General features: G+C 30.5%; 5 protein-coding genes across 9 annotated transcripts in view; 3 read left to right on the top strand and 2 right to left on the bottom strand.

The window, feature by feature from the left end:
- Window positions 1–5,843, bottom strand: LOC138177929 (uncharacterized). 4 transcript variants are annotated; one of them, XM_069109277.1, is made up of 7 exons: window positions 5,452–5,843; window positions 4,587–5,375; window positions 4,200–4,229; window positions 1,923–2,116; window positions 1,272–1,466; window positions 913–1,152; window positions 1–800 (listed from the first exon to the last, which is right to left on the bottom strand). In XM_069109277.1, the coding sequence occupies exons 2-7, from the start codon at window positions 4,783–4,785 to the stop codon at window positions 633–635; spliced, it is 1,026 nt and encodes a 341-aa protein (XP_068965378.1). In that variant the 5' UTR covers window positions 4,786–5,375; window positions 5,452–5,843; the 3' UTR covers window positions 1–632. The 4 variants fall into 4 exon arrangements, with proteins under 4 accessions (XP_068965378.1, XP_068965387.1, XP_068965394.1 ...); XM_069109286.1 differs by lacking the exon at window positions 5,452–5,843 and having other exon boundaries at window positions 4,587–4,872; window positions 4,962–5,445; XM_069109293.1 differs by lacking the exon at window positions 5,452–5,843 and having other exon boundaries at window positions 4,587–4,872; window positions 5,204–5,445.
- A 193-nt stretch (window positions 5,844–6,036) lies between these two features.
- LOC138177907 (tRNA:m(4)X modification enzyme TRM13 homolog) lies at window positions 6,037–8,088 on the top strand. The gene is made up of 6 exons (XM_069109230.1): window positions 6,037–6,305; window positions 6,389–6,638; window positions 6,712–6,905; window positions 6,978–7,403; window positions 7,484–7,739; window positions 7,826–8,088. The coding sequence occupies exons 2-6, from the start codon at window positions 6,460–6,462 to the stop codon at window positions 8,010–8,012; spliced, it is 1,242 nt and encodes a 413-aa protein (XP_068965331.1). The 5' UTR covers window positions 6,037–6,305; window positions 6,389–6,459; the 3' UTR covers window positions 8,013–8,088.
- Window positions 8,089–8,974: 886 nt separating this feature from the next.
- Window positions 8,975–10,154, top strand: wrm1 (wurmchen 1 transmembrane protein). The gene is made up of 3 exons (XM_069109391.1): window positions 8,975–9,141; window positions 9,668–9,883; window positions 9,958–10,154. Exons 2-3 carry the CDS (start codon window positions 9,694–9,696, stop codon window positions 10,152–10,154), a joined length of 387 nt encoding a protein of 128 aa, XP_068965492.1. The 5' UTR covers window positions 8,975–9,141; window positions 9,668–9,693.
- Window positions 10,155–10,360: 206 nt separating this feature from the next.
- On the top strand, window positions 10,361–11,456 carry wrm2 (wurmchen 2 transmembrane micropeptide). The gene has a single exon (XM_069109404.1). The coding sequence runs from the start codon at window positions 10,364–10,366 to the stop codon at window positions 10,541–10,543; it is 180 nt and encodes a 59-aa protein (XP_068965505.1). The 5' UTR covers window positions 10,361–10,363; the 3' UTR covers window positions 10,544–11,456.
- Window positions 11,297–15,280, bottom strand: part of LOC138177978 (uncharacterized) — a 43,457-nt gene continuing 39,473 nt past the window's right edge. For both annotated transcript variants that reach the window (XM_069109382.1, XM_069109376.1), the window contains one exon: window positions 11,297–14,169. In XM_069109382.1, the coding sequence (XP_068965483.1) occupies window positions 14,135–14,169 (35 nt within the window). In that variant the 3' untranslated portion in view covers window positions 11,297–14,134. The remainder of the gene's footprint in view (window positions 14,170–15,280) is intronic.

Genomic DNA, 15,280 nt, shown 5'->3' with positions numbered 1-15,280 from the left:
TTCGAGCTTTAAATAATTATTTATTTAATTACAGTCTCTGCGGAACATATACATCGATATTTTTGCCATTGCGCTAACTATTAAAACTTTATTGCTCATGACGTAGCAATAAATGGCAGGTTGATTTAATTGTACATTAAATCATTCCAGTAGTCTTTAAAAATTGTATAGTGTTCACTTTTATTTTTACAATAGGAATCAATTACCGTAAAAAATATTTAAATATCTAGGACGCATAAGCTGGAGCAGGTAAAACAAATTTCTTAATGCGATTTATATGCTATATGTATAGATTTCGTTCCTAATTGACTGCAAAGCGTTCGTTTTCAATAGTTTATAGATCATTATTGATTTTTATTTATGCGAACTATTTACAAAGAGACACTTTATTTTTATTATCCAAAATATATGTTTCTGTAAATATTTTGTAAAATAAAATTCGAACAATATTCATAATATCGGATCAACTAGTTTTTTATATTAACACTTTGCATTTAACATTGCAATGAAATATGTTTCATGTTACGTACTCTAATGTGATAATGTATATAACTTAATGATGTAGTTTTCCCATTAAACAAGTTACTTAAATATGATATTAAAAGGAAAACGCTAACGTAGCTAAGGCGAGATTATTCTATTAGTGAATTAAACTTTTCGTCGTATTTCACGAATATTATATCGTGTGCTAAATTATCAGATCTAATAACCATTGAATACACATAATAACCCTTTGACTCCATAAAACCGATCAACTCCTTTTTGCCTTCTTCAACATGAGAGAATTCCACAGAAAGTGTCTGAAAATTTCGTAATTCAAAATTTATGCAAAGATAATTAAAAAATAATAAAAATAGTAACAAAATTTAAAATTATAATTTTTTTCTTAATTTTAAATTAAGTTAAATTCACCTCGATATTTATCATGTCGAAAGGAATCGTTTTTAATACTTGAAGCTCATGCCCCTCAATGTCAAGACTAAAATAATTTACTGTAGTCACATTTAGAGCAGCCATTAAATCTATAAATGGAAAACATTGAACTGAGATGTGGACACCACTGTGGGCAACATCAGGAGAATTTGGTAAATGGCTATCAGAAGCATTCGGCTCGTGAAGACGTCCAACATTATCGGCCATCAAGAAGGAATTCTGAAAATTGCACAATGAAAAATATATATACATATATGAATAAAAAATATGAAATATTGCAAAATATTATAAGGTAATTTATTATATAATTTTCTGCAACAAATTACGAACTTTCGTACCACGGAGGGAAATGGCTCAGTGGCAAGGCACGTAGGTGTTAGATAAGCTTTTCTGTTTTTTCTCAACATTTTACTGAAATTCAAAGGATCCGCCTCTACCAGAAGACCATTCCAATCGAGGTATCGTTCCAATACCAATGTGTTACTCCGAGTCTCCCCGTCGTAAGCGCCACATTCTACGAAGAAGCCATTTTTCTGTAAACAAATTATCAAATGTTTGCGTTGTCAGTTGCCACTTATTCAAACATCGAAAACTAAAATACATTTCTCTTAAATTGAATTGAGATTTCACTGAGAGTATTTTTTTTTTTTTATCAATTTCAATTTAAGAATACTTGATAACAGAAATTTGAATGATAAAAATAGAGATATTTGAATTTTAAAATCATTGACAATATTTCTTTCTCTTCGTTACGTAGGAAAAATATTTGACAGCAGAAATTTCATATTGAAAACATCTGAAAAATTTTTTGATTAAGACTATCGACGGTAATTTCTTTCTTACCAATTTTATATTAAAAATATTTGATAGTAAAAATTGTATATTAAAAGTATGTATTTAAAAAATATTTGAATTGAGACCATTGATAGTGATTCTTTTTACCGATTTCATATTAAAAGTATTATAATTACACAATATTTTAATATTACCTTATCTTTGAAAATTTTTCGAATATGTTCGGCTTGGCCCATCGATTGATCTTGGATTTCTGGATTGTCAAGGTTGTATGATTGATCCGGATCGTATTCCCGAAATATCCATTGTCGACGAATATCGGTCATGTACCGCTGCCAATGTGCCGGATCCGATGGTGACTGTATTTTGCCATTGTACCATTTAACAACTTAAAACAATATACATAATCAGATTAATCAGAATTATGTCCAGATTTTAATTTGTAATTGAACTCTGGAGAAAACATTCGATAAATATGTATCAATTTGTCATATAAGTAAGAGTACGAGAGTTATGCATATTTAATATCCCGTTGCTTGCAATGTCCTTGTGATGTAGTGTCCTTAACATGCGGTATTAATAACGTGACTTGATAACTAAATAGCATGACATAAACACAGGCTGAACAAATTAACTCAAACGTTACTAGTTGTAAACGTGATTGAAATAGCTGAGACATCATTGGAAAAGAATATGCATATGCATCAGACCATAGAAATTATTACTGGTGAAACTGCAGAAAGGCTACCTTATCTCCAATTTCGATGATTTTTGGATATGTTTTAAAAATCGATATTGTGAATAACTTTTCCTATACATATTAACGGTAATCTTTCTTAGTTTCTGAGATATTTGCAAAAAACTGGCGGTATCACTACAATGAATTCTATCTGTAGTTGTGTCTTTGTAGCAGCGTATGTGTACGATTTGGTTGCCGGCCACCTAATCTTCTGTTTATAAATGACGGTGGACTAGCTTAAAGCATCGTGCACAACTTCATATACAAAGCTGTAAAAAATATCTGTTATAAATTACACGAATATGATCAATGTATTGGGTTTGAGTTTCAGTTAGAGTTTTCAAACCGACAGCCGCAAGGTAGCCGGCAATACTTGGATAAATTAATAATAGATTAATTATAAAAATTATATACGAATGAGTAATTGATACTATTTTACGAAACGGAATAATTGTTATCACTTTACGTAAGAGTTGCTGGCCGCTTTGCAGCGGCCGAATTGAAAAATCTAATCCAAACCCAATGCACTTATGATATTCACTTTTAATTGAGTTATAAGTTATAACGGACATTACTTACGAGCTCGCATTTGCAGTTGTGCATAGGGCTTTAAACTCGCCCGACTCAGCTTTATAAACAGAAAATGAGGAAAATGGCGGCCAGCATCCAAACTAATACATAACACTGTTACGGATGCAAAACTATAGGTAGAAATCACTGTAGTAATACCGAGAGTTCTGTGCGAATATCTCGGAAACTAAACGGCTATATATATGTATTGGGTTGGCAACTAAGTGATTGTGGATTTTACCATTATCACCTAATGATGTATATAAGAAAATAAATGTTCAAAATGTTGATTTCTGTATCATATTTCAAAATCATCGAAATCGAAGATAATTTTTTTATCTATTTTTAAAGAATTTCACAAGATTACAATTAACGATACACTAAAAAGGATATGTAATCTGAAATATCATTTCAAATTAAAAATTTGAAAAATAATAGTAACAGTAGTTGACATTACCGATCAAGCATTCCTGTCGAATATGTATTTATAAACAAGGACAATAAATATTTGTAACATTTGCTAACCTCAATCTATATTTATTTTAATTCGATCATTCCATAACCAATTACGTTTACAAACGTCCGCGAAACAGATGTCTCTTAACTTCCTAACACGGTATGAAAAATATCTCGGTATGTCAATATAGCTATTTCAATATATATAGGAAAATATTTCAAGTTTAACAGGTTAATAACAGTAATTCATAGTTATGCGTAAGTGCATTCATTTGAGATTTCGATCAATTATTTTTTTACTCTGTTTATACTCCTGTAGGTCAACAATATATCGTATAACACGATCATGGCAATAAAGATAGCAATAAATGATCGATAAAGAGATGGTATCAATTGTTTTGATTGGTGATGATGTAAACCACAAATTAATAAATCCAGATTGAATACAAATGTAATTCGAAAGATTAAGATTAATATTTGTAACTTTAAACAATACTGTTATTATGTTACGGAAATTCTATACCCCTGTGTAAATATAAACGAAGTATTCTTAATACGAAACATTACGAAATCAATCTAAATACGCGAAAAGATTTAGAAACAAAAGAACAAATTAAGCAATGTTGTATAACGTTTTATAATTATTGCTACATTATTAAATCTTTTAAAAATAAATTAAGATAAATAATTAATTTTCTGAACTCACCATTGGTAAAGTTATACCACCTATTAAGGACTGCAACAGCAGTAGAAACAAATTATTATTAATAATATACTTGTTTAGAAGTTGCACGTCAACAAGAATATTGTCATATGTTTCGTTATGAATTTCCAATATTTTCCACCGGTAAATCAGTCTATTATTTTATTAGTTTTTAAAAAACATTTCCTTCATATCAATAAAAATATTCCTCGTCCATTATTATATTCTTATGTTATAGTGTTCTTTATATATTGATTTCATGTTTGTTATTATTCAATTCTTATTTTAATATTAATCTAGTCGATTTTATCAAATTCATTTACCACTTAAATTTTATTCTTTTACCATGACAATATCCAAGTAGATACATATTGAATAATAAATACGTACCATCTTGATTTAGCTCCTCCGAATACGCATTATGTCCTACCTGATTCAAAGGAAAATAGGACGCGAATATGAATTGCCGAATTAAAATAATCGAACCGATGCCTAATAATGCAATCACCGCGTACCATTTCCACCGGTTCCAAAATGGTCTTAAAATATAAATGTACGCATGCTGATTGCGGGAATCTGTACCGGACATTTTTTTTAACGGTCACAAGCTTGCAACAGGTTGCTACCGTACATGCGGTGACAAAGACAAACTGGTGTAAGGTCGTTGTCCACGAAACTATAACGAGAGACTGAATTACTTCACAATAGTTCCTAAAACTGCGAGAGTTGACCAGTAGATCATAGATAAATTAATCAAAATATTACTTCAAATACTATTCAATTTTCAATTTTGTCATCATATACTTTTTAAATTAAATAAAAATCCAAAACATCGTTAGAAGAAAAGATTGATTCTCATCATAGTTCACTGAATATCGATCGTTTGTTGTTTTAAATATATCGTTGGAATATATAAATAGAGGTTATGATCTAAAAGGCACGGAATACATAATAGATTCTTAAGATAATGTCCTTCACTATCACTTGTATTACACACACATACATACATGTACACAATTTTAGTATAAATGTAGTTAACTGTATAAAAGAACGAGAACGTATTGCGAATAACACTCCAGCAGAACTCTGAATGCCACACACCTTAATTCGGGAGTACGCTGTATAAAGAGTAATTTTACACGCGATTGGCTGTCGAAAATGTTTCGCCTGGTAGGTGTACTAGAAGAACAGAAGCACACAACGCACGCTTATACTTAAAGATGTTAAATCTACATATGCATAGTTAGATGCTTACAAAATAGTCACCGAGTTAAATCGTCTGTATTCGGTTTATATTCTTCCTGTTAAATGATTCACTACCAACTGCTATCGAGAGAATACAGCGGATAGGAAATTCGATGACGTTCCGATAACAAATATTGGTCGAGTTGAATAATTGCCATAAAAGCAATATGTATATGTATGTATATACATATTTATACCCCAATAAAATAGATATGCGAAGTGTAAGCATACAAATATATACCACACAAAGATATTTGCACTGGATAAGGGCTCCATTTTAAGTATATTAGATTTAAATACAGTGAGAAGTGTTTCTGAAATTGTAGAAATGATAAAATATGAAGCATGTATATTCGATTTAATAGAAAACTGTATTAACGACAATTGGTTTTATGAATTCCTGTTTCATCTACAAAGTAAATTATAAATTAACTATAAATAATTATCTACTTTTTTAACTGTTGGTAAAATCTAATATTAAAATGTTAAGTAAATACAGAAACTTATACATTAAATATAAAAACAATTTATCAATGCAATATGGCAAACCATAGTCGACTAATGAATATGTAATGTAACATCAAAATAGAAATTTCGCGAGACAAATGCAATTGTTTAAATAAATAACTTTAAAAAATATATAATATTTTAAAAAATGAATACCCTCTATCTCTTCGAACGCTTGAAAGCAACTGCTACAGACGTTTGCTGCAATTGCCTATTATATACATACTTCTTCAGTTGACTTATATTTCACGCAAATTTAAAGTAGCCTCAATTTTATGATCGACTTCTTATAGTAAATATAATTTTTCAATCATAAAATTATTAGATTTAGTAATACATATTTATGTATTCAATTAAGTAAGTTTAATCCCACGTAGCTCTAACAGCATGTTTAATTTACTGTTAGGTTATGTCACGTTATGTATACGTATGAATTGTAGTTTCTTTCAAATATATACTGATTGAACAAAAACAATTCATATCTATCTAGCGAATCTAGCGATTAAGTGAAATGACTGGAGAAAGTCATTGCATGTATTTTGTGAAGAGAAAAAAACGTTATTGCCGTATGATAGTGAAGGAAGGAAAGAAGTATTGTGGTGAACATCAACCAGTTTCATTAGAATTTAATCATTCTGATAAAGAAGGATCTGAAAATAAACGAGTAAAATGTCCACTTGATCCGACACAGTGAGTTTATGTCTCTGTTATAATAAATATTTCATATTTCGTTATGTATATAAAATTTATAGATCATTTCCAGTACATGTTATGAGTCTAAGCTAACTAAACATTTGAAAGTATGCAATGCAAAACGCTTGATTGATGCACAACCATCATTTATCGTAAAAGGAATTAATGCTAATAAGACTTATGAATCACCACAACACGTACCACTCTCTGAATTAAATGACCTTATAATAAATACAGTTATAGACAAAGTAAAAACTGTTCATGGTTAGTAATACATACATATGTAAATTCAAAACTTGAAATTAAAAAGCATATAATTCTTTAATCCTTTTATAGAAAAGTTACCCCAATTTCATAAAATAGTATTGGAACATCCAATACTTAAAGATAAAATAAATAATAATTCTTGTGGAAAAACTATTAAGAAACATCTCTTACAAAATTCATCATTATTATCACACTTGGAACGTGTAAATCTTATAAAAGACAATACATGCTTTATTGAATTTGGAGCAGGAAAGGGTAAACTAACTTATTGGTTGGGCCAAATAGTGAAGCATAAAAAAGACTGTTGTATTTTGTTAGTAGACCGTTCAAGTCACAGACATAAGAGTGATAATAAATTGAAAAATGAACAATCTTCTCTCTTAATAGAAAGAATACGTGCTGACATTGCTGACTTGAAACTGAATGATATAACAGGAATTAAAAAATTTGAACGTAAAGTTGGTATTGCAAAACATTTGTGTGGAGCAGCTACAGGTATATATATATTTTTATATATTTCTAATATTATATTCATAATATTTATAATAAAATTACTAGAAAAAATTATTTCATAGATTTAACTCTAAGTTGCTTAGTTCAAGCAATGCAAAATGAACCTAAATGCAATGTCACTGGTATAATCATTGCATTTTGTTGCCATCACAGATGTGAATATGCATCATATGTTGGGAAAGAATATTTAGAACAGTCTGGATTTACAGCAAATGAATTTACAATTTTATGTAGCATTGCTAGCTGGGCAACTTGTGGCTCTGATCTAAACAAGGCAATTAATACTCCAGAAATTCAAAATGATTCAGGAGACACAAGGTAACATATTCATGTTAAAATTCCAAATATCATTTTTTATAATTAACCATGAAAGATAAAAAAATATATTATTTAATATTTTTAAGAACAAACATAAAAACTTTAACCTCGAGTGAAAAAGAACAAATAGGCCGAAAAGTAAATTCATTATTGAATTGGGGTCGCTTGGAGTATTTAAAAAAAGTTGGATTTCAAACTAATCTAATTTATTATACCACTACCGATGTATCACTAGAAAATATGTGTATCGTGGCTACAAAAGATGAAATATAATAATGAATTAATATAAACAAATAACATGAAATAAATGGCTTAACTTTAATTTAAATAAACTTTTATTATAACAAAATGGAGTTTATCCTTTTCAACCAATCCTTCATTTAACCAAAATTGTTGAAGCATTTACAGATTAGGAATGCGGCTTTACGTTACGTTCTCGGTTCTAGGGAAAAGTGCGTTGCTCATTGGTGTTCGTGAAGCGCTGAACCGCTCTACTCACCGGAATTTGCGAAATTGAGAAGACTTTTATACTTTAGATTTATGATTTACTCAAAAACCTTACACTTCGCGTCAAAAATTAGTTCGTCAAGAATGCAAGAAGACTAATTCTCGAGAATGAATAAAATTGAACTAATTCGAAAAACTGGTTCTTGTTTGCGAAGTCGCGGTTTCTGCTCCTGTCCTCGTTTCTTTGCTTCGGATCCCCTTCCCTGCTCATCCTGATTCAATATTGGGTGGGGTTTCTCCCCGTTCATCGAAATCTCATGTTTCGGGTCCATCCACTACTGAGTCGATGGAGATGGAAAACGCTTCGATGGTCCAACCAGAAAGCGAGGGGTACACGCATTTGAAGGGAAATGGCTGCGAAAGAAATATGTACATAACTTGGGAAAGACAATAGAGCAGACTCTTTCAAGCACTGTACGTGACCTGTCTCACAATTGCTAATTCGAGACAGCTCCCAACTGAACGTTACTTAATGAAGTACTTCCTGTCTGCCGACTTCTGACTTTCTCTCATTTTAGACAATGCAGATTTTTCTATTCATGTAGACATAAAATCAATCGATTTAGAATTTTATTCATAATTTATATACACAGACTGACTTTAGCTAGCTAAAACTAAATTTACAAAGCAAGTTCTTGCGATAGCGTAACACGACTATTTCATTCTATCGCTACATGTGAACACTGCATAAAGCACTCATTTCCCCCACCATATACAACGCCCCGCCCAAATACAACTTAGTGTAACAGATTCTAATGCACTGAGTGATGTGAGTAATTGTGATAGTTACGTCGTTGCATTAATGTTAGTAAAACTACTTTATATATATTATTAATTAATAAAAGATTTAATTAATGACCGGTAGAAGAACGAAGAACGAAAGAACTATTTGAAGGTGCGTTAATACGGTGTAATATTGATGTTATTCTCATTTATTCAAATTGAGGTTCCCTAATTTCGTTTTTTACGAACTGGCTACATATTTTTTTGAGGATAAATCAGTATTACTATAATTTTTGGCATAGTTATTATTTAAAATACAATATAATCAATAATGGTAATGGTAAACAATATACACACACTTTAAAGTAAATCTAATTTCGTAATGTTGACCTTACGCCACGCCTTCATTACTTTAAGTGAATGACGCGAGATTGCATCTCTAAAAAAAATGGAATTTTTATATTATAAAGATTTAAGACATTGTTCAGTTTTTGAAATATACATTTTTTAAATCTCTTGGAAGACATGTATTTATTTTGTTAATTGACTATTTATTATATATTTTTTAAATGTTGAGTGATGTTATTATATGATTAAGAATATTTGTTTATTCTTTTCAATCAACTTTTTAATTATTGATTTTAAAAATTTTGGTGTAAGTTTAAGCATTGAAGGGAAAATTATCTTTGTTTTTTCAGAAGAATCTCAGTGTAAAATTTATAAAATGTCCATTTTAGACGAGCGAGAGGATTATCTGAAGAATCCATACTTTGTGAAGCATGAATATGGTGATTTTACTCCATTTTATGTCACTGTCACTATCTGTTCCTTCATATTTGCATTCCTATGCATTTTGAACATTGGATTTTGTTGGTGCTCCCGTCATAGAAATTATTGGCAAAGTCCTCATACAGGTAACTTTTATAAGATATTTTATTCATCTTTCATGAATGATCTTATAATCTTCTCCTTCTTTTTACGTAATTAGGAAATAGGTGGATTCAACCATTGTGGACTGTATTACCTCATAAAACACCACCTTTGGACTTAAGTGAGATAGAACCAGGACGTCTTGTGACACAAGATAAACAAGAAGTTTTACAATATCACAATCCAAAACCATATGGAACCGCACCACAAACACAAGAATATATGGAGATGCAAAAACGTGAGAGTGAAATTTAATTAGACATTAGTCTTGATATTATGTGTATACAAAAGTTTACAAGCTCTCAAGAATATTAGTATTAAATTAAGAACATCACAATTGTTTTACAATCATATAAACTGATCTACTGTAATAGCCAAAGTTGGAAAGTAGCAAGTGTACAAAGGTAAAACACAAGGTACACAAGGTAAAACTATACTTTTAAAAAATCATTTAAGTAGAAAATATGGGACTGCATATTTTTTGGCCAGCATCCACTTGTTTAACCCTTTTGGTTGTCTGTGTAATAATAATTTTATTAAGATACGGTTCGCGTATTTGTAAGCTACGGCACGCACCGTTGCCGTCTGATCGAGAATGGGAAGAAAAGGCGTATTCTCGAAAACTTTCAGTTTCTATGGCGTAAAATTAGATAGATATCACCATATGTTTTCACATCATGTTACGGATCTGTTTCGTATTAGGAAAGAATTTAGATTAAATTAGAATCTATTTTAACATATAAGTATGTGTTTACTATATATTTCAGAGTAGCACTTCAGATCTGAAAATTCTTCACAAGCATACCTTAAAAAAATTGCTTTGACAGCACATGCAGGCAACATCAGTTTTCTACCTTAAGATAATGTAGTTATGTGCCTTATAAATGTAATTCCATGTGTCTTTTATACGTTACCTTTTTATACATAGAGTAAGGAATTTTAACGAATCTCCGTCCATTCAAATTCTTTCTCTTTAATGACGATTTGTGTCATGAAAACTCGTAAAATATTTTCTTCTTCACTAAGATAACTTCTAAACGTATAAACATTCATTTAAAGAATGATAAGTATAACGAAGTAAGCAATAATGTTTAAATTCTGTGTTAAATTTAAATATATTTCATGACACAACATGAAAGAAAAGAAACAAAGTATTTGCGAAAGAAGATTATATAATTATATTGAAGAAATTAAGATCTGTATCCGTCCAATTTTTTAACGTTTTTTATGCAATGGCAATTGTATCATTATCTTTGAACTTTTGTATTTTTTGTATGGTTTTCATATAAATAAAAAATGCTTGTCTTTACATAAAACATGCATGCATTATATGTGTTTCACTTATTAAAAATTCAAATTAATTTGCTTTGACTGAAAATCAAGAGATTCACCAACAGTTTTGTATATAATATTTAGTTTTTATTGACAACATTGGATTTTTATTACATGTGTAACGGTTACACAATTATTTAATAAGTAAGTAGATACATTATACAATTTTTGCGTTCAGTTATAACGTCAGCTTGTAAATAAATTACTGACGACAATTTCCCACGAGCTACGAGATATTTGATTTAAGAAATATGAATTTGATTCGATTGCCTAGGGCCTAGGGCCTAGGCAACTAAAACCTGAAGACATCTTTCTTTCGAACATGCCCTCCTTAATCGACTAATATTTCCCGCTTTGTTTTGATCTGATTTAAACTCGTCCGCGACTACTATATAGAAAGATACCGAGAACAGAATTTCTTCTCCGGTTTTATTATTTGGTTTCAAATTCGCTAAACATGTTTAATCTATTAACGTGAATACTATGAATGATTTAAAAAACTTCGAATGGCATAATCAAACAATTCAATAACACAAAATTGGAAAGACTTTTGATTATGTTGCAAGTACAATGATGGATCGAAATTTGAAAAAGCAATTAACGCTTCCTCTCGCCATGATACTTCACTCGCGTTTTAAGAACAATTTTAATCTCTAATCGTTAGCGTACCTTCTATCGTTATTATGCTATGTTACAATGCGTTTAAAACACGAAGAACTCCCATCGAGTTCCACACAAATAGAGGTCAAGCATGTTATTATTTAATTACGTTTTAGTAGACGTTTAATGGTAGTTAATTAGAAGAAACCATAGAACGTAATGCTATCTTACTCTATCGATAGATTCGTTTTTTTATCTTTTCTTTTTTTTATGCATAATGATGATATGATGTACATATGTAGTCTAATCTACGATCATTGATACCAGTCAATACGATCGATCCGTATAGTGCGCGTGTTCGCTGAGTTGTTCTTTTTACTTTTCTTTTTATACAGATACGCCGTATATATCCAGCATCATTACCTGAATCAGCTGACTTGACTTTGCCGAATTTTTCTCTTGTTTTGTATACATCTAGACTTAAAAACAAATACAATCTTGTATTCGGGAGGGGGAAAGGTTTGATTTCTATAGTTTCAATGGAACACCTCGTAGAGACGAGTTCTAATTAATTTAATTAGCCCCCGGATCTACGAGATGCTTGAGACTTTGCATTATGTTAATTTGATTTTTATGCTCATTTGGCTTTCGTTATTATTAAGTTTTTCCATTCAGAGATAATACGAGACACATATAACGACTGTATATATCGACGTTTCATTTTATGCAAAGTTTACGTCTTGTCGAGAAGAATCATTAGTACATATCGGAGAATGGTAATAATTATTAAATCGTGCTTATTACGTAAGTCGCTGATTCCCAAACTTAAGGACGCGGCAGTTTTTAAATAACACTTTCCAAATTATTTCATTTCAACAATTACGAGAAATATTTATTTATTTTTAATTATAATTCCTTTCCTTACAAAAGAGTAGTTTCTTTTCTTTTATCATTATTATAATTAAATTTATGAATTGCGTTGGAACCTCGATTATGTCCTAATAAGAATAAAAACGTCCGAGAAGTTTGGAAACCCTTGGATGTATAAGACATAGTTAACATCGAACACTGTATATTATCTATGCGACAGTTGAGAAGATATAATCTTTGTCCACAAACATTGTACCTGGTTTTAAGTATAAATATTGTCAATGAAAAAATAAACCGAACAGAGAGTCAGCTTAAAACACATTACGCGTAAGAATGTGTGCGGAAAAGACTTCTAGCGGATTCAATGAATTGAATATTTGCGTCAATAGCGAGATCGTTTATTCTTTAGAGGAAGACAAAGTTAATGGGCGTTTTAAAAACATAGAGTTTATTATTTTGTTCCTTCAATCCTTCGTTCCTTTAATCTTTCGACGCATACTAAAAAAAAGATAAACTACTTCTAACTGGGGATTTCTAGCACGCTATGATCGATAATCATATAACGCTGAAAAATCGAATGGGTTCGTAACGAGATGTATATTCTAGCAAGAATATATTTCGCGAAGAATCTCAACGGCAGTAGTTTCGTGTTGATTCTTGAAACTAGAGGTTTACCATAGCGTATTGCTATACAATTACTATATCTTGGAACGTTTCATCATCGGTATAGTAGCATAGTCTAATAATCGTAATAAAAAATATAAAAAAGAAAGATGGTTTTCTTAAAAGAAGTAACAATCAACTATTTTATCACTTATATTTACGACTAATCATTGAATTATTTATTCTATTTAAAGACTCGACAATCAAAAAATGGAAACCAAATAAAAGAATTAAAAAAGAATATTATTATAATAAGGAATAATAAGGAATGTTAATGACTTTATTATGCTACTGTATCGAGGACAAGATCCGTAATATTCACATGTAAATTGGTACACAGCAATTACAGAGTCGGCAGAACTGTTAAGAAGAACAATATTGAATGCAACTATGCGGTTTACTGCATATTCGCATGGTGATTAATAACATTTGGCCACATATAATGGAAGTAATTCTGAAAACAGCCGACATATACGATCGATAATTATTACCGACGATCGAGCTTGTACCGACAGCAACGTTCGAAGACGTTCGAAATCGATTTACAGATCGTATTTGAGAAATTTCTTTTTTTCAATTACAATCACTGCCAGTACTATAAAATACAGAACGTTTCCGTTTCTTCGTCCATTTCATTTCATACGCTCACGCTAAATAGTATCTGTTTGAAAATTAGAGTTTCACATGGAAAAGACAAGATTGTGTTTTCGTTGCCTGTTGTCGAAACAGATCGCCGCGCACCATTTTGTATGATCGACGATTTTTTCTGTTTACTGCTTACCCGATTTCTTGCTTGCTCGTTCTCCTAAAAAATTACAATTTCATTAAAATTATAAATCATAATTTCCAAATATTTATAGATATTAGGGGCTGAAAATGGAAAATTACGAAGATAATATTTGACCATTGTTTTCTAGAATCTATTCTTTTTGCCAATATTACGCATTTGTAAACTTAGTAAATATCTTTTTGTAAGCTTTCAAGTAGCTTCTTACTGAAAAAATTGTTTGAGTTATGATATTTTTTAAATATGTACATGTGTGATTTATTCGTTATTATCGATTGCCGATAATAAATTTGTAACTTACAAAACTGAATGAGTTCAGTAATTACGGGTTACGATTTAGAACAATGAGATATTGGTTAACTGCGTTAATCACGTTAATGTACTTATCTGATACAATATTCATATGAATGTTTTATGATCCAGTAAAAAGAATACATTCATAAAAGAAAATTCATTGAGAAAAAGGATCATTACGATGAACAAAATGTTCTTCTTGGACGTATGTCCTCCCTATTCAAACATTTGGACGGAACATTTACTGCTGCTATTGTCTGATCGTGACCGCATGAAAAAGCTTCAATAAGCTATCTTTAACTCTGTCAATGCCATCGTCAAGCATGCTCGACGAAGCGAGGTATCGTGAATCGTGACACCAGTGTCGATCTTGAGAGTACAACTACGCACCATTGCAGAACTCTGAACTTCAGACAATAGGGTTGTTGCGTCTTTTAATAAAATTTCAAGGAACATCTTTTTCGCTCTGTTGCATTATATCAATGACAAATTATCTTTTCTTGGCGCCATTGTTGGTTTGTGTTCGAAAGTATAGTACGTCTGGTGTATACTCAAATTATTTTGAACGATATTTTGCAGTTATTTTAACGTTACAGATATAATCGATATCCATTAAACAACGGAGATAAGAAATGGGGTGAAATATCTATTACGATTGCTAAAATCAATGTAGATTTCAATAGATTTGTAGAAATATGTCTTCAGAATAGATATTCAGTTATTTTAGAATTATACGTTACTAATTTTTTAAAAAATTACCTATTTTTTCCATTGTTTCTTTATGGACAATTATCATATTAAATGATTATAGTTAATACATTTTTCAGGATCATAT

This window comes from Bombus flavifrons, chromosome 1 (assembly GCF_040668555.2).
Source record: "Bombus flavifrons isolate JBK064 chromosome 1, iyBomFlav1_principal, whole genome shotgun sequence".
Lineage (NCBI taxonomy): Eukaryota > Metazoa > Arthropoda > Insecta > Hymenoptera > Apidae > Bombus > Bombus flavifrons.
The sequence above is the reverse complement of the archived record's forward strand: the minus strand, read 5'-3'. Positions and strand labels throughout refer to the sequence as shown.